We start from the raw sequence: 25394 nt of genomic DNA, 5'->3' as shown, positions 1-25394 counted from the left end.
GTCTTTTCAGTAGGACTTTTGTGGAATGTATTTTTTATTATTTCATATTAACATGTTTATGTGTTACCTGAAAGACTCTACTGCACATTTTAAGAATGTTGCATTGATATTGCTGTTCTTGAACAGGTCTGTGAGCTGTGGGCAATAACAAAAATTGTGTCAGAATGAGAAGTGAAAAGGAAATGCTGAGGTAATATATCACTAGAAAACAAACTTGTTAAACTTTCTCACCTCAGCTGCAATCATGCCTGCCTTTTCTGAGGAGTTTGAAGCAACATCTTCAGATGTCAGATTGTTTACAATGAACGTCACATTGTAGCTGATGGCATTTGCTTCATCAAGTGGAACTGTGGAAATAGTGGTCACAATTTATCACCTGAAATTTAGCATGATTGTTCTGTGTTTCATGCACTATTTCCCATTGCTGGAATGCTGTACAGTTTAAACAACAGATCGAGAAATACAAATGTAATCTGAGGCAAACGTTTGCTCCATTTGTTCAGTGGAATTCAGCACCAAGATGTCAGCAGGAGGGTTTGTCAATTGTTTCTGCTGTAAGGAATGAGTAGATATCGAAACCGCTATTGGGTTGTTAACATTTGGAAACATGTTTTTCTGTCAACAAGCAACATTTTCAGTTCATTCATTTTTCACACAATCTTCATTCTTTCTATAACACTATTTACACTGAAGGCAAATCATCATTTCATGCATCAAATGATAATTTTGAAGAATAAGGGAGATGCAACTGTCAGTAGCAGAGGGAATAGGCAAACATATCCCATAAAATACAACAGAATCCCATACTCACCGATGACAGTGGGTATTTCCCCGTAATCTGGAAACGAAGAAAGATTGAGTTGTCAGAAAACCATATTGCAACTGACCCTACTGCATTAGTAACAAGAATATCATGTCACCTATTTAATTTAATATAAAATTCCAGTGGCCAAGCACTTAGTTATTGAAGCAGGACTGTTTTATTTCCCCAGTTCACCAGTATACATGCAGCTTCATTTCTACATTTCTGAAGGAATTTGTTTTTCATCTGCACCTGAAGCACTTGTCAGGAAGTAAGACATTTTTCTGGGGTGTCAGATTACTGAAGCAGTGTGTTGGTGTGAAGGCTGGCTGTAGAAAGCAAGATTGAAAATTAGCTGCATGTTGGTTTTGAAAAAAGGCACAATGTTCTGTTTGTAGTCCTTCCTGATCTGTTCATGTTGAAGCCCGGAACAGTTTAATGTTTATTAAGGTTTAATGAACTTTTTAATGTGAATAGTTTGGAGTCGGGCATGTGTATATTGGACTTTGAATGAGTGGAAATATGTCAAGCGGATTGCCACATGATGATGTCAATGGGCAACTCCATGTTCAGTGCAGAGCTGATGAGATGGTAAATATTAGGAGTGTGTCTGTACCTTCCTTTGGGTGGCTAGTTTCATGGATGGTGTCGATCTAAATGACTGGTCAATCCCTCATATAGAAAGTGATCATCATGGTTCAAAGTCTTTATCATGGATGTGAACGTTAACTTGTTCAATATAACTCCTAGATTTGACAAATAATTTTTCTCTCTTCCTATTAATTTGCCTCAAAATTTACAAGAATGAAAACATGTTGCCTTGGATACACATTCAGTACTTCTACAGTTCGCTTCCCTGTGGACTGTTCTCCCAGTAGGGAAAATGCCTGTTCTTTCCACATCTCCCCAGTAGCCAGAACCGTCAGCAGTTGAGCTGGTGAAGGACTTGTGTGGATTTGTTGCCTTGCCTCTGATTGTGCAGCTGTAACCTCTACAAGTCATCACGTACTATAGACTGCATGAAGTAGAGGACAAGGGGAAACATTAAGGAATGGGTAGATAAGTACCATTTACATAGAGGCTGTGGTTCTCCAATTCGTACGGCCCAAGTGTGGAAATGTCTTTGGTCTGCTCTTCAAATACTTGATAAACAAGTTCTCTGTCGATGCCTTCCATGGCAGACTCATTTTTGAATGAACAATTAGCTGTCACTCTGGTGCTGTCTACTGTTACCTCACTGCAGAGAAGCAAAAGAAGTTTAGGATAGTTGCCAAACATTTCAGTGCCAAGTTGATTGGAGGGTTAGCAAGAAAGTGTTGTTGTTGGTAATTTCAAAAGCTGAAGGAATGTTCAGCACAAACCTCAGTTAGAATTTATATTGACTCTGCAATGTTATTGGTGGAAAGACCATCGGACTTTCACAGAATGTAATTTTAATTATTTAATATTAATGTGATAATGTGTTACCTGAATGACTCGACTGCACATTTTAAGAACGTTGCATTGATCTTGCTGTTCTTGAACAGGTCTGTGAGCTGTGGGCAATAACAAAAATTGTGTCAGGATTAGAATTGAAAAGGAAACACTGAGTTAATATATCACTAGAAAACTAACTTGTTAAACTTTCTCACCTCAGCTGCAATCATGCTCGCCTTCTCTGAGGAGTTTGATAAAACTTCAGATGTCCGATTTTTAACAGTGAATATCACATTGTAGGTGATGGCATTTGGTTCCTCCAGTGGAACTGCGGAAATAGAGGATACAATTTATGACCTGGAAAGTAACACGACTGAACCGTATTTCAAGAACAGTTTCCCATTGCTGGAATGCAGTACAGCTTAAACAACAGATCGAGAAATACAAATGTAATCTGAGGCAAATGTTTGCTCCATTTGATTAGTGGGATTCTGCACCAAGATGTTGCAGGAGGGTTTGTCAATTGTTCCTGCCATAAAGGATGAGATGCAGATATTGAAACTGCTTTTGGTTTGTTAACCAATGGAAGCACAGTTTTCTGTCAGTAAGCCAAATTTTCAATTCATTCATTTCTCAGACAACCTTGAGCCTCAATTTCTTCTGTTATGCTATTTACTAAAAAGAAAATTCATCATTTCACAAGTATCAACTGATTAACTTGAAGAATAAGGGGGATGAAACTCTCACAAACGTGCAGAATAGCAAACACATCATATAAAATAGAATAGAAACCCGTACTCACCAATGACAGTGGATATCTCTGTGTATCCTGGAAATAAAGAACGATTGAGTTGTCAGAAAATGCAATTGCTATTCAACGTACTGCATTAGGAAATCAGGAAACCTATTTCATATTGAATGGCAGTCATCAAGCCTTCTACATTGAGGACTGTGGTATTTCATCAGTTCAGCAACTTGCAGCTTCATTTTTGCATTTTAATAAACCTGCAGCTTAAACACTTGTCAGAAAGTAAAGAAAACTTGTCGGTCATCAAACGAATGAAGCAGACTGTTGGTTTGAAGGCTGGCTCTAAAAAGGAAGACTGTGAATTAATTTCAGATTTGTTTACAAAAGACAAAATATTCCAATTATAGTCCTTCCTGATCTGTTAATTTTGAAGCCCATAACAGTTTAAAAGTGATTAAGCTTTTTAGAAATGTTCATGTGAGTCTTTTGGAATCAATTATGTGTATATTGGACAGTGAATAAACCGTGAGTCTGTGTGAAAATATGTAAATCGATTGCCATGTGATGATGTCAATGGACAACTCTATTCTCAATACAGAGCTGGTGTGATGGTAAATATTGGGAGTGTGTCTGTGTCTTCCTTGTTTCAAGGAAAGCGGGAAAGTATCAAAGTGATTGTTGAATCTCTCAAGTGCAAGATGATGATCGAGATTAAAAGTCTTTCATAATGCCTGTGGACTTGGAATGCAGTGACTCCTGAAGTTGCCATATATTTTTTTCATTCTTCCTATTCATTTATTTTAAGATTTACAAGATTGATAGTCGGTTGTCTTGGCTACACGTTGTTATCTCCACTGTTTGTTTTACCATGAACTGTGTTGTAAGTGAGGAAAAGTGTCTGTTCCTTCCAGGCTTCCCTAGGAGACTGAACTGTCAGCAGTTGAGCTGGTGAAGGACTTGTGTGGATTTGTTGCCTTGCCCCTGATTCTGGTGCTGTGACCTCTGCAGGTCATCACGTACCATAGACTGGGTGAAGCTGAAAACAAGGGGAAAGATTAAGGAATGGGTGGATAAGTACCATTTACATAGAGGCTGTGGTTCTCCAATTTGTACGGCCCAAGTGTGGAAATGTCTTTGGTCTCCTCTTCAAATAGTTGATAAACAAGTTCTCTGTCGATTCCTTCCATGGCAGACTCCTTTTTGAATGAACAATTAGCTGTCACTCTGGTGCTGTCAACCGTTACCCCACTGCAGAGAAACAAAAGAAATTTAGGATAAATGTTGAAAATTGTAGTGCAAAGTTGATTTCAGGGTTAGTAAGACCACAATGAAAATGTTGTTGTTGGTAACTTCAAGAGCTGAAGGAATGGTCAACACAAATTGGAATTTATATTGACTCTGCAATCTTATTGGTGGAAATACCATTTTGAGATTTTTGGATGTTGCATGTGTTGCATATCGAAATGCTGTTACAATTGGACTTCTGTGGAATGTAATTTTAATTATTTCATATTAATGTGATAATATGTTACCTGAAAGACTCTACGGCACATTTTAAGAACATTGTATTGATATTGCTGTTCTTGAACAGGTCTGTGAGCTGTGGGCAATAACAAAAATTGCATTAGAATAAGGCATAAAAATAAATGTTGAGGAAACATATCACCAGAAAACTAACTCATACACTCTCTCACCTCAGCTGCAATCAGGCTCGTCTTTTCTGATGGGTTTGATTGAATGTCTTCAAATCTCAGATTGTTTACAACGAAGGTCACATTGTAATGAAAGGGATATGTTTCCGTGACTGGAACTGTGGAAAGAGAGGACACAGTTTATTACCTGGAAAGAAGCATGTACCATTTCCCATTGCTGGAATACAGTACAGCTTAAAGAAGAGATCATGAAATACAAATGTAATCTGAGGCAAATGTTTGCTCCATTTGTTCAATGGAATTCTGCACTATGATGTAGGCAGGAGGGTTTGTCAATTGTTCCTGCCAGAAGTGATGAGAAGCAGATATCAAAACTGCTTTTGGTTTGATCACCAATAAGAAACATGTTTTTCTATCAGCTAGTGAAGTTTTCAATTCATTCATAGCTCAGATACCCTTGAGGCTTAATGCTTTCTAGATGCTATTTACTCAAAAGGCAAGTTATCATTTCACTAGCATCAAATGAAAATCTTGCAGTGTAAGGTAGATGCAACGGTCCCAAACTTAGAGAATAGGCAACCACATCCCATAATATACAATAGAAACTCATACTCACCAATGAAAGTGGGAATCTTCCTGTAATCTGGAAACAAAGAAGGATTGAGTTGTCAGAAAACACATTTGCAATTCAACGTACTGCATTAATAACTTGGAAATCATGTCACCTATTTAATTTTATATAGAATGGCTGTCATCAAGCCTTTAGTTATTCAACATCAGGGTCTGTGTTATTTCATCAGTTCAATAACACGCAGTTTCATTTTTACATTTTATTAAAGGAATTTGCTTTTGTCCTGCAGTTAAACACATCAAAAAGCAGAAAAAAATTTTCTGGGCTGCAAATCTAGTGAAGCAGAGTGTTGGTGTGAAGGATGGCTCCAAAAAGCAAGATTGTGAATTAATTTAGGATTTGTTTTCAAGAGGCACAATATTCCATTAGTGGTGCCCCTTGTGCTGCTCATGTAGAAGCCCTCAACAGTAGTGTAGTGACCCATGTTCAATTCCGGCCACTGTCTATAAGGAGTTTGTACATTCTCCCCGTGTCTGCGTGTGTTTCCTCCGGGTGCTCCGGTTTCCTCCCACATTCCAAAGGCATACAGGTTAGGAAGTTGTGAGCATGCTATGTTGGCGCCGGGAGCGTGGTGATACTTGCGGGCTGCTCCTAGAACACTCTACACAAAAAGATTCACTTCACTGTGTGTTTCAATGTACATGTGACTAATAAAGATATCTTATTTTATAAAAAAAGTACCTTTCACTGTGAGTAATTTGAAATTGGCAATGTGTATATTAAACATGTGAGTGTGTGTGGAAATATGTCAGTGGATTGCAGCATGATGGTGTCTGTGGACCACTCCACGCTCAGTGAAGAGCTGGTGAGATGCTAAATATTGGGAGTGTGTTTGTGTCTTCCATGAGACAGCTTGTTTAATGGATAGTGTCAATCAAAGTGATTGGTTAATCTCTCAAGTGCAAGATGAAAATCGAAGTTAAAAGTCTTTCCTCATGTCTATAAACATGGAATTATTCAATATAATTCTAGAAGTTGCCATATATTTTTTCAGTTTTCCCATTAATTTGTCTCAAAATTTACAATACTGACAGCATGTTGCCTTGACAACACTATCATTACCTTTGCTGTTTCATTTACCATGGACTGTGCTGTCAGTGAAGAAAAATGTCTGTTCCTTCTAGGCCTCACTAGTAGCCTGAACAGTCAGCAGTTGAGCTGGTGAAGGACTTGTGTGGATTTTTTTTTATCAAAATAAACTTTATTCATTATATACAATAATAAAACAGTTCAAACCTTTACATTTGTGTACAGTTCAATTCTTAGTGTTACCTTTTTATATATAAAAAACACAGCACCAATGCCACTCATGTGGCTCCCTGGGGTGATACCCCAATCCCATATTTACAACATTTGAGGGGCTTCCTCACCTGACCCCGCCCCTCCCTCTCCAGTGGCAGAAGAACCCTAAACTGTCGTCCTTCCCCACCGAACCCTCGCGCTGGCTGCGCCCAGCTTCAGTGCGTCCCTCAGCACGTACTCCTGCAGCCTGGAATGTGCCAGTCAGCAGCATTCCTCTACGGACATCTCGCAGTGCTGGGAGACCAACAATTTTCGGGCAGCCCAAAGGGCGTCTTTCACCGAGTTGATGACCTTCCAGCAGCAGTTGATGTCCGTCTCTGTGTGTGTCCCCGGAAGCAGCCCGTTGATCAGAGAATTCTCTGTTACACAGCTGCTGGGGATGAAATGTGACAAGGACCCCTGCATCTTTCGCCACACCCTCCTCGCAAACTCACAGCTCACAAAGATGTGGGTGACCGCCTCGTCCCCGGCGCAGTCCTCCCGGGGGCAGCACGCGCTGGGGGTGATGCCCCAACCGTGCAGGATGGATCTTACTGGGAGGGCCCCTCTCACCGCCAGCCAAGCGAGGTCTTGGTGCTTGTTGGTGAGTTCTGGCGATGAGGCATTCTGCCAGATGGTCTGGACAGTCTGCTCAGGGAACCACCCCACGGTGTCCATCGAGTTCTTCTCCTGCAGTGTCTGCAGGATGTTCCGTGCTGACCACTTCCTGATGGACTTATGGTCCAAGGGATTGGTCCGGAAGAACTTTTCCATGAAGGACAGGTAGCGCGGCAATTTCCAGCTGACTGGGACGCCGTGTGGCCATGGGGCCAGGCCCTTCCTTCGCAACAGCAGGGACAGGTAGAACCTCGGTACGTAGTGACACTTGGTGCCCACGTACTTGGGTTCCACGCACAGCCTGATGCAGCCACAGACGAAGGTGGTCATCAGCATGAGGGGGACATTGGGGACACCTTTACCCCCATTGTCCAGGGACTTGTGCACGGTGACCCATCAGACCTGCTCCATCTTGGATCCCCAGACGAACCAGAAAACGGTGCGGGTGATTTCCAAGCCGGAGGAGCGAGGAACAGGCCACACCTGCGCCAAGTACAGCAGCCCTGAGAGCACCTCACACCTGATGACCAGGTTCTTCCCAGTTATTGATAGGGAGCGCCGTTCCCACAGTCCCAGTTTCTGCTTCACCTTCCCAATCCGCTCCCGCCAATTTTTGTTGCCCGCCCCGGCCCCTCCGAACCAGATCCCCAGCACCTTCAGATAGTCAGGCCTGACGGTGAAGGGGGCGTTGGATCAGTCGGGCCACTTGCCAAAGAGCATGGCCTTGCTCTTCGCGTGGTTGACTCTGGCCCCTGATGCCAACTCAAACTGGTCGCAGATGCTGATCAATCTGCCGACTGACCTTGGGTCTGAGCAGAAGACGGTGACGTCGTCCATGTACAGGGAGGTTTGTTGCCTTGCCCCTGATTATGGTGCTGAGACCTCTACATGTCATCACGTACTATAGACTGGATGAAGTAGAAGACAAAGGGAAACATTAAGGAATGGGTGGATAGGTACCATTTACATAGAGGCTGTGGTTCTCCAATTCGTACGGCCCAAGTGTGGAAATGTCTTTGGTCTCCTCTTCAAATACTTGATAAACAAGTTCTCTGTCGATGCCTTTCACGGCAGACTCATTTTTGAATGAACAATTAGCTGTCACTCGGGTGCTGTCATCCGTTACCTCTCTGCAGAAAAGCGAAAGAAGTTTGTCCAAAGTGATTAATGTATTTGTGCAAAATGAATTTTGATGTTTCTAAGCAAGAACAAGATTTAGATGAGGTTTAAATTGAAGTGTTGAAATAACAGTCGGAACAAACCTCTGTTCGAAGGTTCATTATTACTGCACTGATATTGTTGGGAAATATCCTTTGAATTTTTTGGGATGTGGCAAATTTTGTCCATCTTAGTACTCTTACATAATGACTTAAGCAGAATGAAGGTTTAATCATTTTTTAGAAATGTTGATATGTGTTACCTGAATATATATATGATGCATTTCATGAATGTTGCATGAATCCTGCTGTTCATGAACAGGTCCATGAGCTGTTGGGCAAAGCAAAAACGGCTCATAATGAGGAATAAAAAGGAAATGATGAAGTAACATATCACCAGCAAACTAACTTGTACAACTCTCTCACCTCAGCCACAATCATGTTTGCCTGTTTTGATGGGTTTGATTTAATTTCTCCAAATGTTGGATTTTTCACAATGAACGACAGGTTGTATTTGATGGGATTTGTTTCCTCAACAGGAACTGCGGAAACAGAGGACACAATTTATCACCTGGAAAGTAGCATGACTGTACCATATTTCAAGAATAGTTTCCCATTGCTGGAATGCTGTACAGCTTAAACAACTGATCAAGAAATACAAATGTAATCTGAGGCAAATGTTTGCTCCATTTGTTCAGTGGAATTCCGCACCAAGATGTGGGCAGGAGGGTTTCTCAATTGTTCCTGCAATAAGTGATGAGAAGTAGATATCAAACAGATTTTGGTTTGTTGACAAATGGAAACATGTTTTTCTGTCAGCAAGCAAAGTTTTCAGGTTGTTCATTTCTTGGACACCCTTGAGCCTTAAGGTCTTCTGTGAAGGTTACTTAAAAGATGAGTAATCAGTTCACAAGTATCAACTGATATCCTTGCAGATTAAGGCATATACAACTGTCACAAACATAGAGAATAGCAAGCATATCCTGTAATGTGCAGTCAAAACCCGTACTCACCAATGATAGTGGGTATCTTCCTGTAATCTGGAAACAAAAAAAGATTGAGTTGTCAGCGAGCGTTATTGCAACTCAGCATACTGCATTAATAACCGGACATAATATCATCTATTTATGTTTAAGTACACTGTCAGTTGTCAACCTTTTGGATATTCAGCATCAGGGACTGTGGTATTTCCCTCAGTTTGACAACACACAGCTTCCTTTTTAAATGTTATTAAAGGAATTGGTTTTTCATCTGTGCCTTAAAAACTTGTCATTCCATCAAAAACTTTTCGAGGTATCAGACTAGTGACGCAGAGTGTTGGTGTGAAGACCAGCTAAAGAAAACAAGAATTAGTTTCAGACTTGTTTTGAAAAATGGCACAATATTCGACGAGCAGTCCTTCCTGAAATGTTCATCTAGAAGCCCGTGCCAGTTTCAACTTGATTAAGGTTGAAAGGAATTTTCACTGTGAGTAATTTGGAATTGGCCAAGTGCTTATTGGATTGTGAATGAACCCATGAGTGTGTGTGGAAATATGTCAGTGGATTGCCACATGATGGTGTCAATGGACAATGCTCAATGCAGAGCTAGTTAGAAGGTAAATATTGGGAGTGTATATATGTGTCTTCCATGAGGTGGCTTGTTTCATGGATAGTATCAATCAATTGATTGGTGAATCTTTCAAGGTTCAAGTTCCTTCTTAACAGCTGCGAACAAGGAATTATTCAATATAACTCCATGATATGCCATGTAATTTGTTTTGGTTTTTACTATTAATTTGTCTTGAAATTGACAAGATTTACAACACATTACCAAGGCTACACATTCACTATTTCTACTGTTTCATTTGCCATGAACTGTGCTGTCAGTAAAGAAAATGTCTGTTCCATCTAGACCTCACCAGTAGCCTGAACCGTCAGCAGTGTGGTGCTGTGACCTCTACAAGTCACCATGTACTATAGACTGCGTGAAATAGAAGACAAGGGGAAACATTAAGGAATGGATGGATAAGTACCATTTACATAGAGGCTGTATTTCTCCAATTCGTATGGCCCGAGTGTAGAAAAGTCTTTGGTCTCCTCTTCAAATACTTGATAAACAAGTTCTCTGTCGATGCCTTCCATGGCAGACTCATTTTTGAATGAACAATTAGCTGTCACTCGGGTGCTGTCATCCGTTACCTCTCTGCAGAAAAGCAACAGAAGTTTGTCCGTATTTGTGCAAAATCAACTTTCATATTTATATGCCACAACAAATTTTTGCAGATGTTTAAATTCAGGAACTGAATTATCGGTCAGTACAATCTTCCATTAAAAGTGTTATTATTCCTGCACTGATATTGTTGAGAAGTATCCTTTGTATTTTTTAGGATGTGGCAAATGTTATCTCAGTACTTTTACATAATGACTAAAGCAGAATGATTTTTTAATAGTTGAGTAGAAATGTTCACGTGTTACCTGAATGTGTGTATGATACATTTCATGAACGTTGCATTGATTCTGCTGTTCAGGAACAGGTCTGTGAGCTGTTGGGCAAAGCAAAAATGGCTCATGATGAGGAATAAAAAGGAAACAATGAAGTAATATATCACCAGCAAACTAACTTGTACAACCCTCTCACCTCAGCTGCAATCATGTTCGCCTGTTTTGATGGGTTTGATTTAATTTCTCCAAATGTTGGATTTTTCACAATGAACGACAGGTTGTATTTGATGGGATTTGTTTCCTCGACTGGAACTGCAGAAACAGAGGACACAATTTATCACCTGGAAAGTAGCACGACTGTACCCTATTTCAAGAACAGTTTCCCATTGCTGGAATGCTGTACAGCTTAAACAACAGATCGAGAAATGCAAATGTAATCTGGGGCAAATGTTTGCTGCATTTGTTCAATGGAATTCTGCACCAAGATGTCGGCAGGAGGGTTTGTCAATTGTTCCTGCCAGAAGTGACAAGAAGTAGATATCAAAACTGCTTTGTGTTTGGTAACAAACGAAAACATATTTTTCTATCAGCAAGCAAATTTTTCAATTCATTCATTTCTCAAACAAGCTTGAGCCTTAACTCTTTTGTAAAGGAATTTACGTAAAAGAGAAGTCATCATTTCACAAATATCAAATGATAATTTTGCAGAATAAATTAGTTGCAATCATCTTGAATGCAGAGAATAGGTAAACATATACTATAAAATACAATAGAAAACCACACTCACCAATTACAGTGGGTACCTTGCTGTAATCTGGAAGCAAAGAAAGATTGAGCTATCAGAAGGCCTTATTGCATTATTAACCAGAAATACTATTACCTATTTAATTTCAAGAATGCAATCAGTGGTCACCCCCTTGGATCTTCAGAATATGGGGCTGCGGGATATCCATCAATTTGACAACAGGCAGCTTCATTTTAAAATTTTTTTTAGAGGAATTTGTTTTCCAATTGCACCTTAGACATTTTTCAGGAAGTAAAAGACATTTCTAGGTATCAACATAGTGACACAGAGTGTTGGTGTGAAAGCTGGCCGTAGAAAGCAAGAATTAGTTTCAGACTCTTTTTGAAAAATGGTAGAATATTCCATGAGCATCCCTTCCTGACCCATTCATGTAGATACCCGAAACAGGTGATTAAGGTTTAAAGAAATTTTCACTGTGAGTAATTTCCAATTGGCATATATATATTGATCGGTGAATGAACCTGTGAATGTGTGTGGAATTATGTCAGTGGATTACCACATGATGGTGTCCATGGACAACTGTATGCTCAGTGCAGAGCTAGTGTGATGTTAAATATTGGAAGTGTGCATATGTGTCTTCCATGAGGTGGCTTGTTTCATGGATAGTATCAATCAATTGATTGGTGAATCTTTCAAGGTTCAATGTCTTTCTTAATGGCTATGAACAATGAATAATTCAATATAACTCCATGATATGCCTTGTAATTCTTTTTGGTTTTCCTATTAATTTATCTCAAAATTGAGATGACTGAAAACATGCAGCCATGGATACACATTCAATACTCCCATGGCTGTGCTGTCAGTACAGAAAAATGTCTGTTCCTTCCAGGCCTCATTTGTAGCCTAAAGCATCAGCTGTTGAGCTGGTGAAGGATTTGTGTGGATTTGTTGCCTTGCCCCTGATTGTGGTGCTGTGACCTCTGCAGGTCATCATGCAGCTTCATTTTGTCATTTTATGAAAGGAATTTGTTGTTCACCTGCACCTTGTGCACTAGTCAAGAGGCGAGAATCTATTTTGAGTTGTCTAACTGATGAAGCAGAGTGTTAGTGTGAAGGCTGGCTCTGAAGAGCAAGAGTCTATATTAATTTAATATCTGTTTGGCAAAATGGCACAATATTTTATATGTAGTCCTTCCTGATATGTTCATGTACAAGACCATAACAGTTTTATGTTGACAAAGCTTCAAAGACATTTTCGATGTAAGTGATTTAAAATTGGTGATCAGTATATTGGACTGTGAAAGCACCTGTGAGTCTGTGTTGTGGATAACTCCATGCTTAATGTAACGCTGATGTGTCAGTAGATATTGATAGTGTGTACGTGACTTCCTGCTTGTGGCTCATTTTATGGATAGTGTCAAAGGTGTTGATGAATCTCTCAAGTAACAGGTGATAAACAAAGTTCAAAGGCCTTCTTAATCATTATGAACAATGAATTATTCAATATACTCCATGATCTGCCATGTATTCTCTTCTGGTTTTTCCTATTAAATTGTCTCAAATTTTACAAGTTTGTCAAAAAGTTGCCTTGGATACACACTCCCTTTCATTTACCATCAGCTGTGCTGTCAGTAAATTAAAATGTTTGTCCTGCCAGGCTTCACTGGGAGCTGGTGAAGGACTTGTGTGGATTTATACCCTTGTCCATGATTGTGGTGATGTGACCTCTGCAAGTCGTCACGTACTATAGACTGGGTGAAGCTGAAGACAAGGGGAAAGATTACGGAATGGGTGGATAGGTACCATTTACATAGAGGCTGTGGTTCTCCAATTCGTACGGCCCAAGTGTGGAAATGCCTTTGGTCTCCTCTTCAAATACTTGATAAACAAGTTCTCTGTCGATTCCTGCCACGGCAGACTCATATTTGAATAAACAATTAGCTGTCACTTGGGTGCTGTCATCCGTCACCTCTCTGCAGAAAAGCAAAAGAAGTTTGTCCAAAGTGATTAACATATTTGTGCAAAACCAATGTTGATGCTTCTATGCCAGAACAAGATTTTGATGATGTTTAAATTGAAGTGTTGAAATAACAGTCGATACAAACCTCTGTTCGAATGTTCATTATTCATGCACAGATATTGTTGAGAAATATCTTTTGAAGTTTTAGTGATTTGGCAAATTTTTTCCATCTCAGTACTCTTACAAAATGGCTTAAGCAGAATGAAGGTTTAATAATTGAGTAGAAATGTTGGTATGTGTTACCTGAATGTGTGTACGATGCATTTCATGAATGTTGCTTTGATCCTGCTGTTCATGAACAGGTCTGTGAGCTGTTGGGCAAAGCAAAAATGGCTCATAATGAGGAATAAAAAGGAAACAATAAGGTAAGTTATCACCAGCAAACTAACTTGTACAACTCTCTCACCTCAGCTGCAATCATGTTTGCCTGTTTTGATGGGTTTGATTTAAATTCTCCAAATGTTGGATTTTTCACAACAAACGACAGGTTGTATTTGATGGGATTTGTTTCCTCGACAGGAACTGCGGAAACAGAGGACACAATTTATGACCAGGAAAGTAGCACGACTGTACCGTATTTCATGAACAGTTTCCCATTGCTGGAATGCTGTACAGTTTAAACAACAGATTGAGAAATACAAATGTAATCTGAGGCAAATGTTTGCTGCATTTGTTCAGTGGAATTCCGCACCAAGCTGTGGGCAGGAGTGTTTGTCAATTGCTCCTGCCAGAAGTGATGAGGAGTAGATGTCGAAACTGCTTTGGGTTTGGTGACAAATGGAAACATCTTTTTCTATCAGCAAGCAAACCTTTCAATTCATTGGTTCTTGGACAGCCTTAGGACTCAATTCTTTTTGTGAAGCTATGTACCAAATAAAAGGCATCATTTCACGAGCATCAAATGATAATTTTGCAGAATGAGTTATTTGCAATTCTCTTGAATGCAGAGCATGGGCCAGTGTATCCAATCAAATGCAAAAGAAACCCATACTCACCAATGGCAGTGGGTAACTCCATGTAATCTATAATCAAAGAAAGATTGAGTAATCAGAAAGGAGTATTGCAGCTTTTTATTCTGCCTTAACAACCTGAGAGTCATGAAATCTATTTAATTTTAAATAGAGTGCCAATCGTCAAGGCTTCTAGTAATTCAACAGCGGTGACTGTGGTATTTCCATGAATTCAACAACATTCAGCTTTATATTTGCATTTGATAAAAGGAATTTGTGTTTGACCTGCACCTTGCAGGTAAGAATCTATTCTGAACTGTCACACTGATGAAGTGGATTGTTAGTGTGAAGGCCGGTTCTGAAGAGCAAGACTGTGTATTAACTTAACATTTGTTTTGCAAAAGGGCACGATATTTTGCATGTAGTCATTCCTGATATGTTCATATACAAGCCCATAACAGTTTTACATTGACTGAGACTTAAAGAACTTTTCACTGGAAGTGATTTATAATTGGTGATCAGTATATTGGACTGTGAAAGCACCTGTGAGTCTGTGTTGTGGATAACTCCATGCTCAATGCAAAGCTGATGTGTCAGTAGATATTGATAGTGTGTATGTGTCTTCCTGGATGTGGCTCATTTTATGGATAGTGTCAAAGGTATTGATGAATCTCTCAAGTAACAGGTGATAATCAAAGTTCAAAGGCCTTCTTAATCATTATGAACAATGAATTATTCAATATACTCTATGATCTGCCATGTAATTCTCTTCTGGTTTTTCCTATTAAATTGTCTCAAATTTTACAAGTTTGTCAAAAAGTTGCCTTGGATACACACTCCCTTTCATTTACCATCAGCTGTGCTGTCAGTAAATTAAAATGTTTGTCCTGCCGGGCTTCACTGGGAGCTGGTGAAGGACTTGTGTGGATTTGTTGCCTTGCCCCTGATTATGGTGATGTGCCTTTTGCAAGTCATCACGTACTATAGACTGGGTGAAGTAGAAGACAAGGGGAAAGATTACGGAATGGGTGGATAAGTACCATTTACATAGAGGCTGTGGTTCTCCAATTCGTACGGCCCAAGTGTGGAAATGCCTTTGGTCTCCTCTTCAAATACTTGATAAACAAGTTCTCTGTCGATTCCTGCCACGGCAGACTCATATTTGAATAAACAATTAGCTGTCACTTGGGTGCTGTCATCCGTCACCTCTCTGCAGAAAAGCAAAAGAAGTTTGTCCAAAGTGATTAACATATTTGTGCAAAACCAATGTTGATGCTTCTATGCCAGAACAAGATTTTGATGATGTTTAAATTGAAGTGTTGAAATAACAGTCGATACAAACCTCTGTTCGAATGTTCATTATTCATGCACAGATATTGTTGAGAAATATCTTTTGAAGTTTTAGTGATTTGGCAAATTTTTTCCATCTCAGTACTCTTACAAAATGGCTTAAGCAGAATGAAGGTTTAATAATTGAGTAGAAATGTTGGTATGTGTTACCTGAATGTGTGTACGATGCATTTCATGAATGTTGCTTTGATCCTGCTGTTCATGAACAGGTCTGTGAGCTGTTGGGCAAAGCAAAAATGGCTCATAATGAGGAATAAAAAGGAAACAATAAGGTAAGTTATCACCAGCAAACTAACTTGTACAACTCTCTCACCTCAGCTGCAATCATGTTTGCCTGTTTTGATGGGTTTGATTTAATTTCTCCAAATGTTGGATTTTTCACAACAAACGACAGGTTGTATTTGATGGGATTTGTTTCCTCAACAGGAACTGCGGAAACAGAGGACACAATTTATCATCTGGAAAGTAGCACGGCAGTACCATATTTCAAGAACAGTTTCCCATTGCTGGAATGCTGTACAGCTGAAACAACAGATTTTGGAGAGTGCAGAGTTTGCACGTTCCTGCCAGGATTAAAGGCAAAGTTAACCGGCATAGAGAACCTTGGTTTTCACGGGATATTGCCAATCTGGTTAAGAAAAAGAGAGAGGTGTATAGCAGGTATAGGCAACTAGGCACAAATGAGGTACTTGAGGAGTATAGAAAAAGTAAGAAAATACTAAAGAAGGAAATCTGGAAGGCAAAAAGAAGACATGAAGTTACTGTGGCAGGTAATCTGAAGGTAAACCTGAAGGGTTTCTACAAGTATATTAAGAGTAAAAGGATAGTACAGGACAAAATTGGTCCCTAGAAGATCAGCATGGTGGGCTATGTGTGGAGCCTCAGGAGATGGGGGAGATCTTAAAGAGTTTTTTTGCATCAGTATTTACTCAGGAAACTGGCATAGTGTATATGGAAGGAAGGGAAACAGGCAATAGTGTCATGGAACATATAGAGATTAAAGAGGAGGAGGTGCTTGCTGCCTTACAGCGAATAAAGGTAGATAAATCCCCAGGGTCTGACAAGATATTTCCTCGGACCATGAGAGAGACTAGTGTAGAAATTGCAGGGGCCCTGGCAGATATATTTAAAATGTCCTTAGCCATGGGTGCGGTGCCGGAGGACTGGAGGGTAGCTTATGTTGTTCTGTTGTTTAAAAAATGCTCTAAAAGTAAACCAGGTAATTACAGGCCGGTGAGCCTAACATCAATAGTAGGTAAATTATTGGAAGGTGTTCTGAGAGATCAGATATACATGTATTTGACAGCCAAGGGCTGATTAAGGATAGTCAGCATGCCTTTGTGCATGGTAGATCGTGTTTAATGAATCTTGTAGAGTTTTTCGAAGAGGTTACAAAGAAAGTAGATGAAGGAAAGGCTGTGGATGTTGTCTACATGGACTTTAGTAAGGCCTTTGACAAGGTCCGACATGGGAGGTTAGTTCAGAAGGTTCAGACACTAGGTGTCCATGGAGAGGTTGTAAATTGGATTCGATATTGGCTGTGTGGGAGAAGACAGAGAGTGGTAGTGGATGATTGTTTCTCAGACTGGAGGCCTGTGACTAGTGGTGTGCCTCAGGGATCTGTGCTGGGGCCATTCTTGTTTGTTGTCTATATCAATGATCTAGATGATAATGTGGTAAATTGGATCAGCAAGTTTGCTGATGACACTAAGATTGGAGGCGTAGTGAACAGCGAGGAAGGCTTTCAAAGCTTGCAGAGGGATCCGAACCAACTGGAAGAATGGGCCAGAAAATGGCAGATGGAATTTAATGCAGACAAGTGTGAGGTGTTGCATTTTGGAAGGACAAATCAAGGTAGGACACACACAGTAAATGGTAGGGCCCTGAGGAGTGCGGAGGAACAAAGGGATCTGTGAGTTCAGATGCATAATTCCCTGAAAGTGACGTCACAGGTAGACAGGTTTGTAAAGGAAGCTTTTGGCATCCTGACATTCATAAATCGAAGTATTGAGTATAGGAGTTGAGATGTTATGGTGAGGTTGTATAAGACATTGGTGAGGCCAAATTTTGAGTATTGTGTGCAGTTCTGGTCACCTAAATATAGGAAGGATATCAGTAAGGTTGAAAGAGTGGAGAGAAGATTTACTAGAATGTTGCTGGGTCTTCAGGAGTTGAGTTACGGGGAATAGGACTTTATTCCTTGGAACGTAGAAGAATGAGGGGAGATTTGATAGAGGTTTACAAAATTATGAGGAGCATATACAGAGTTAAAGCGAGTAGGCTCTTTCCGCCTAGATTAGGAGAGATGAGTATGAGAGGACATGGCTTTAGGGTGAAAGGGGAATGGTTTAGGGGGAACATTAGGGGGAACTTCTTCACTTGGAGAGTGGTGGGAGTATGGAACGAGCTGCCATCTGAAGTGGTAAATGTGGGCTCACTCTCAAATTTTAAGAATAAATTGGATAGAGACATAAATGGGAGAGGTCTGGAGGGTTATGCACTGGGTGCAGGTCAATGGGACTAGTGAAATAAAGTTTTGGCACAGACTAGAAGGGCCGAAGGGCCTGTTTTCTGTGCTGTAGTGTTCTATGGTTCTATGGAGAAATACAAATGTAATCTGATGCAAATGTTTGCTCCATTTGTTCAGTGGAATTCAGCACCAAGATGTCGGCAGGAGGATTTGTCAATTATTCATGCCATCAGTGATGAGAAATTGACATTGAAACTTAATTTGTGTTGTTAAGAAATGAAAACATGTTTTTTTTCATCAGCAAGTAAAGTGTTCCATTCATGCATTTCTTCAACAGCCTTGGGACTCAATACTTCTGGTAAAGCTATTTACCATGAAACAGAAGGCATCATTTCATGAGTACCCAATGATAATTTTGCAGAATAAGTTAGTTGCAGTCATCTTGAATGAGAGAATGGGCAAACATATCCAGTAAAATGCATTAGAAACCCATACTCACCAATGGCAGTGGGTAACTCCACGTAATCTGCAAACAAAGATTGAGTCATCAGAAAACACTGTTACAGTTTATTGTAGTGTTTTAACAACCTGAAAGTAATGTTATCTATTTAATTTTAAATAGAGTGCCAAATGTGAAGTCTCCTAAATGTTCAACATCCGGGACCGTGATATTTCCAATGGTTCAACAGCATGCAGGTTCATTTTGTCATTTATCAAAACAACTTGTATATGACTTGCAGGTTATACACTTGTCAGGAGGTAAGAATCTATTCTGGGCTGTCAAACCAATGAAGCAGAGAGTGAGTGTGAAGACTAGCCATGAAGAGCAAGTCTGTGCATTAATTTAAGATTTGTTTTGCAAAAGGGCAAGATATTTTGTATGTAGTCCTTCCTGATATGTTCATATACAAGCCCATAACAGTTTTAAGTTGATTAAGGTTTAAAGAAATTTTCACTGGATATAATTTATAATTGGTGATCAGTATATTGGACTGTGAAAGCACCTGTGAGTCTGTGTTGTGGATAACTCCATGCTCAATGTAAAGCTGATGTGTCGGTAGATATTGATAGTGTGCATGTGTCTTCCTGTATGTGGCTTGTTTTATGGATAGTGTCAAAGGTCTTGATGAATCCCTCAAGTAATAGGTGATAATCAAAGTTCAAAGGCCTTCTTAATTGTTCTGAACAATGAATTATTCTATATATTCCATGATCTGCCATGTAATTCTTTTTTGGTTTTTCCTCTTAATTTGTCTGAAATTTTACATGATTGATGAAAAGTTGCCTTGGACACACATTCTGTTTCATTTACCATCGGCTGTGCTGTCTGTAAATTAAAATGTCTGCCCTGCCGGGCTTCACTGGGAGCCTGAACAGTCAGCTGTTGAGCTGGTGAAGGACTTGTGTGGATTTGTTGCCTTGCCCCTGATCGTAGTGCTGTGACCTCTACATGTCATCACGAACTATAGACTGGGTGAAGCAGAAGACAAGGGGAAACATTACGGAATGGGTGGATAGGTACCATTTACATAGAGGCTGTGGTTCTCCAATTCGTACGGCCCAAGTGTGGAAACATCTTTGGTCTCCTCTTCAAATACTTGATAAACAAGTTCTCTGTCGATTCCTTCCATGGCAGACTCATTTTTGAATGAACAATTAGCTGTCACTCGGGTGCTGTCAACCGTTACCTCTCTGCAGAAAAGCAAAAGAAGTTTGTCCAAAGTGATTAACATATTTGTGCAAAATGAACTTTGATGTTTCTAAGCAAGAACAAGATTTAGATGATGTTTAAATTAAAGTGTTGAAATAACAGTAGGTACAAACCTGTGTTAGAAGATTCATTATTCCTGCACTGACATTGTTAAAAAATATCTATTGAATTTTTAGTGATGTGGCAATTTTTTTCCATCTCAGTACTCTTACATGCAGTAATGACTGAAGCAGAATGAAGGCTTAATAATTGAGTAGAAACGTTCACGTGTTACCTGAATGTGTGTACGATGCATTTCATGAATTTTGCATTGATCCTGCTGTTCAGGAACAGGTCTGTGAGCTGTTGGGCAAAGCAAAAATGACTCATGATGAGGAATAAAAAGGAAGCAATGAAGTAACGTATCACCAGCAAACTAACTTGTACAACTCTCTCACCTCAGCTGCAATCATGTTTGCCTGTTTTGATGGGTTTGATTTAATTTCTCCAAATGTTGGATTTTTCACAATGAACGACAGGTTGTATTTGATGGGATTTGTTTCCTCAACAGGAACTGCGGAAACAGAGGACACAATTTATCACCTGGAAAGTAGCACGACTGTACCGAATTTCAAGAACAGTTTCCCATTGCTGGAATGCTGTACAGCTTAAACAACAGATCGACAAAGACAAATGTAATCTGGGGCAAATGTTTGCTGCATTTGTTCAGTTGAATTCTGCACCAAGATGTCGGCAGAAGGGTTTGTCAATTGTTCCTGCCATAAGTGATGAGAAGTAGATGTCGAAACTTCTTTGACTTTTAACACACAGAAACATATTTTTCTTTCAGCAAGCAAATTTTCAATTCATTCGTTTCTTGGACAGCCTTAGGACTCAGTACCTTTTGTGAAGCTATGTACCAAAAAGAAGGCATCATTTCACGAGTATCAAATAATAATTTTGCAGAAAAAGTTATTTGCCACTGTCTTCAATGCAGATCATGGGCAACCTGGACCAATCATATGCAAAAGAAATCCATACTCACCAATGGCAGTGGGTAACTCCATGTAATCTGAAATCAAAGAAAGATTGAGTAATCAGAAAGGAGTATTGCACCTTTTTATTGTGTTTTAACAACCTGCAAGTCATGTTATTTATTTAATTTTAAATAGAGGGCCAATCATCAAGGCTTCTAGTTACTCAACATCGGTGTGTGATGTCTCCATGTATTCAACAACATGCAGCTTCATTTTGTCATTTTATGAAAGGAATTTGTTGTTGACCTGCACCTTGTAAACTTGTCAGGAGGTGAGAATCTATTCTGAGCTGTCTAACTGATGAAGCAGAGTGTTTGTGTGAAGGCTGGCTCTGAAAAGCAAGAGTCTATATTAATTTAATATTTGTTTTGCAATAGGGCACAATATTTTGTATGTAGTCCTTCCTGATATGTTCATATACAAGCCCATAACAGTTTAATGTTGACCGAGACTCAAAGAAATTTTCGATGTAAGTGATTTATAATTGGTGATCAGTATATTGGACTGTGAAAGCACCTGTGAGTCTGTGTTGTGGATACCTCCATGCTTAATGTAAAGCTGATGTGTCAGTAGATATTGATAGTGTGCATGTGTCTTCCTGCTTGTGGCTCATTTTATGGATAGCGTCAAAGGTGTTGATGAATCTCTCAAGTAATAGGTGATAGTTCAAAGGCCTTCTTAATCATTATGAACTATGAATTATCCAATATATTCCATGATCTGCCATGTAATTCTCTTCTGGTTTTTCCTATTGTCTCAAATTTTACAAGTTTGATAAAAGTTGTCTTGGATACACATTCCTTTTCATTTACCATCGGCTCTGCTGTCAGTAAATTAAAATGCCTGCCCTGCCAGGCTTCACTGGGAGCCTGAACAGTCAGCAGTTGACCTGGTGAAGGATTTGTGTGGATTTGTTGCCTTGCACCTGATTGTGGTGCTGTGACCTCTGTAAGTCGTCACGTACTATAGACTGGGTGAAGTAGAAGACAAAGGGAAACATTACGGAATGGATGGATAAGTACCATTTACATAGAGGCTGTGGTTCTCCAATTCGTATGGCCCGAGTGTGGAAAAGTCTTTGGTCTCCTCTTCAAATACTTGATAAACAAGTTCTCTGTCGATTCCTTCCATGACAGACTCATTTTTGAATGAACAATTAGCTGTCACTCGGGTGCTGTCATCCGTTACCTCTCTGCAGAAAAGCAACAGAAGTTTGTCCAAAGTGATTAACATATTTGTGCAAAATCAATGTTGATGCTTCTAAGCCAGAACACAATTTTGCTGATGTTTAAATTCAGGAGTCGAATTAATGGTCAGTACTAACCTCGATTAAAAGTTTTGCTTATTCTGCACTGATATTGTTGGGAAATGTCCTTTGCATATTTTGGGATGTGGCAAATTTTGTCCATCTCAGTACTCTAACATAATAACTTAAGCAGAATGAAAGTTTAATAATGTAGTAGAAATGTTCACATGTGTTACCTGAATGTGTGTACGATGCATTTCATGAATGTTGCATTGATGCTACTGTTCATGAACAGGTCCGTGAGCTGTTGGGCAAAGTGAAAATGGCTCATAATGAGGAATAAAATGGAAATAATGAGGTAATATATCACCAGCAAACTAACTTGTACAACTCTCTCACCTCAGCTGAGATCATGTTCTCCTTTTCTGATGGGTTTGATATAACTTCCTCAAATGTCAGATTTTTCACAATGAACGACAGGTTGTATATGACAGGATTTGTTTCCTCGACTGGAACTGCGGAAACAGAGGACACAGTTTATCACCTGGAAAGTAGCATAACTGTAGCGTATTTTAAGAACAGTTTCCCATTGCTGGAATGCTGTACAGCTTCAACAACAGATCGAGAAATACAAATGTAATCTGATGTAAATGTTTGCTCCATTTGTTCAGTGGAATTCAGCACCAAGATGTCAGCAGGAGGATTTGTCAATTATTCATGCCATCAGTGATGAGAAATTGACATTGAAACTTCATTTGTGTTGTTAAGAAATGAAAACATGTTTTTTTTCATCAGCAAGTAAAGTGTTCCATTCATGCATTTCTTCAACAGCCTTGGGACTCAATACTTCTGGTAAAGCTATTTACCATGAAACAGAAGGCATCATTTCATGAGTACCCAATGATAATTTTGCAGAATAAGTTAGTTGCAGTCATCTTGAATGAGAGAATGGGCAAACATATCCAGTAAAATGCATTAGAAACCCATACTCACCAATGGCAGTGGGTAACTCCACGTAATCTGCAAACAAAGATTGAGTCATCAGAAAACACTGTTACAGTTTATTGTAGTGTTTTAACAACCTGAAAGTAATGTTATCTATTTAATTTTAAATAGAGTGCCAAATGTGAAGTCTCCTAAATGTTCAACATCCGGGACCGTGATATTTCCAATGGTTCAACAGCATGCAGGTTCATTTTGTCATTTATCAAAACAACTTGTATATGACTTGCAGGTTATACACTTGTCAGGAGGTAAGAATCTATTCTGGGCTGTCAAACCAATGAAGCAGAGAGTGAGTGTGAAGACTAGCCATGAAGAGCAAGTCTGTGCATTAATTTAAGATTTGTTTTGCAAAAGGGCAAGATATTTTGTATGTAGTCCTTCCTGATATGTTCATATACAAGCCCATAACAGTTTTAAGTTGATTAAGGTTTAAAGAAATTTTCACTGGATATAATTTATAATTGGTGATCAGTATATTGGACTGTGAAAGCACCTGTGAGTCTGTGTTGTGGATAACTCCATGCTCAATGTAAAGCTGATGTGTCGGTAGATATTGATAGTGTGCATGTGTCTTCCTGTATGTGGCTTGTTTTATGGATAGTGTCAAAGGTCTTGATGAATCCCTCAAGTAATAGGTGATAATCAAAGTTCAAAGGCCTTCTTAATTGTTCTGAACAATGAATTATTCTATATATTCCATGATCTGCCATGTAATTCTTTTTTGGTTTTTCCTCTTAATTTGTCTGAAATTTTACATGATTGATGAAAAGTTGCCTTGGACACACATTCTGTTTCATTTACCATCGGCTGTGCTGTCTGTAAATTAAAATGTCTGCCCTGCCGGGCTTCACTGGGAGCCTGAACAGTCAGCTGTTGAGCTGGTGAAGGACTTGTGTGGATTTGTTGCCTTGCCCCTGATCGTAGTGCTGTGACCTCTACATGTCATCATGAACTATAGACTGGGTGAAGCAGAAGACAAGGGGAAACATTACGGAATGGGTGGATAAGTACCATTTACATAGAGGCTGTGGTTCTCCAATTCGTATGGCCCAAGTGTGGAAACATCTTTGGTCTCCTCTTCAAATACTTGATAAACAAGTTCTCTGTCGATTCCTTCCATGGCAGACTCATTTTTGAATGAACAATTAGCTGTCACTCGGGTGCTGTCAACCGTTACCTCTCTGCAGAAAAGCAACAGAAGTTTGTCCAAAGTGATTAACATATTTGTGCAAAATCAATGTTGCTGCTTCTCTGCCAGAACAAGATTTTGATGATGTCTAATATCTGGATTTGATTTAACACTTTGTAGGAAACTTAAAGTTTTATTATTCCTGCACTGATATGGTTGCGATATATCCTTTGAATATTTTGGGATTTTCAATTTTTACCTTTCTCAGTACTCTTACATAATGACTTATGGAGAGTGATTGTTTAATAATTTAAACAAATATATTGTCAATATTTTTTACCTGTATGTGTGCACGATGCATTTCATGAATGTTGCATTGATCCTGCTGTTCATGAACAGGTCTCTGAGCTGTTGGGCAAAGCAAAATTGGCTCATAATGAGGAATAAAAAGGAAACAATGAAGTAATATATCACCAGCAAACTAACTGGTACAACTCTCTCACCTCAGCTGAGATCATGTTCGCCTGTTTTGATGGGTTTGATTTAATTTCTCCAAATGTTGGATTTTTCACAATGAACGACAGGTTGTATTTGATGGGATTTGTTTCCTCGACAGGAACTGCAGAAACAGAGGACACAATTTAGTACTTGGAAATTACCACAATTTTATCATTTTTCAAGATCTATTTTGTATTGATGGAATTCTGGGCACGTGAACCAACAAATGAATGTGCAAATGTATTGGTGCAAATATTTGCCAAATTTGTTAATTTGAATTTTGCCTGTCTTATTTAATGATCGTTCTTGGCATTAGCCATGAGTAGACATCAAAAACTGCATTTGGTTTGTGAATAAATATAAACATTTTTGTCGGCACACATCTTAATGAATTCTCTTATTTCCCTGTCAAGATTCTAATTTTTGAAGCTTATCGTCATTCATTCTGGTGGCTTTTTATTTTCGTAATTTTAACAACATGCTGTTTTTCGTTTAGAAATTTGAAGGAAAGTTTTGTTTATGCTGT

General features: G+C 39.3%; 1 protein-coding gene across 50 annotated transcripts in view; it reads right to left on the bottom strand.

The window, feature by feature from the left end:
- The window catches only part of LOC127582580 (mucin-16-like), a 92650-nt gene extending 68272 nt beyond the window's left edge, over positions 1 to 24378 (bottom strand). For 25 of the 50 annotated variants that reach the window (XM_052037952.1, XM_052037953.1, XM_052037955.1 and 22 more), the window contains exons 1-32: positions 24253 to 24378; positions 23230 to 23256; positions 22636 to 22751; positions 22473 to 22540; positions 22013 to 22182; positions 20999 to 21025; positions 20412 to 20527; positions 15944 to 16011; positions 15484 to 15653; positions 14489 to 14515; positions 13900 to 14015; positions 13737 to 13804; positions 13277 to 13446; positions 11516 to 11542; positions 10925 to 11040; positions 10762 to 10829; positions 10320 to 10489; positions 9319 to 9345; positions 8732 to 8847; positions 8569 to 8636; positions 8109 to 8278; positions 5235 to 5261; positions 4661 to 4776; positions 4499 to 4566; positions 4045 to 4214; positions 3021 to 3047; positions 2434 to 2546; positions 2270 to 2337; positions 1870 to 2039; positions 812 to 838; positions 232 to 347; positions 68 to 135 (exon numbers count right to left, since the gene is read on the bottom strand). In XM_052037952.1, the coding sequence (XP_051893912.1) occupies positions 68 to 135; positions 232 to 347; positions 812 to 838; positions 1870 to 2039; positions 2270 to 2337; positions 2434 to 2546; positions 3021 to 3047; positions 4045 to 4214; positions 4499 to 4566; positions 4661 to 4776; positions 5235 to 5261; positions 8109 to 8278; positions 8569 to 8636; positions 8732 to 8847; positions 9319 to 9345; positions 10320 to 10489; positions 10762 to 10829; positions 10925 to 11040; positions 11516 to 11542; positions 13277 to 13446; positions 13737 to 13804; positions 13900 to 14015; positions 14489 to 14515; positions 15484 to 15653; positions 15944 to 16011; positions 20412 to 20527; positions 20999 to 21025; positions 22013 to 22182; positions 22473 to 22540; positions 22636 to 22751; positions 23230 to 23256; positions 24253 to 24361 (2984 nt within the window). In that variant the 5' untranslated portion in view covers positions 24362 to 24378. Of the gene's footprint in view, positions 1 to 67; positions 136 to 231; positions 348 to 811; positions 839 to 1869; positions 2040 to 2269; positions 2338 to 2433; positions 2547 to 3020; positions 3048 to 4044; positions 4215 to 4498; positions 4567 to 4660; positions 4777 to 5234; positions 5262 to 8108; positions 8279 to 8568; positions 8637 to 8731; positions 8848 to 9318; positions 9346 to 9460; positions 9688 to 10319; positions 10490 to 10761; positions 10830 to 10924; positions 11041 to 11515; positions 11543 to 13276; positions 13447 to 13736; positions 13805 to 13899; positions 14016 to 14488; positions 14516 to 15483; positions 15654 to 15943; positions 16012 to 16106; positions 16223 to 18762; positions 18790 to 19785; positions 19956 to 20248; positions 20317 to 20411; positions 20528 to 20998; positions 21026 to 22012; positions 22183 to 22472; positions 22541 to 22635; positions 22752 to 23229; positions 23257 to 24252 lie in introns of those variants that run through there. The other 25 variants (XM_052037961.1, XM_052037962.1, XM_052037963.1 and 22 more) reach the window with 25 other exon arrangements.
- Between the last annotated feature and the right edge of the window lie 1016 nt (positions 24379 to 25394).

This window comes from Pristis pectinata, chromosome 24 (genome assembly GCF_009764475.1).
Source record: "Pristis pectinata isolate sPriPec2 chromosome 24, sPriPec2.1.pri, whole genome shotgun sequence".
NCBI classification, from domain to species: domain Eukaryota; kingdom Metazoa; phylum Chordata; class Chondrichthyes; order Rhinopristiformes; family Pristidae; genus Pristis; species Pristis pectinata.
This window is presented reverse-complemented; position numbering and strand designations above follow the sequence as displayed.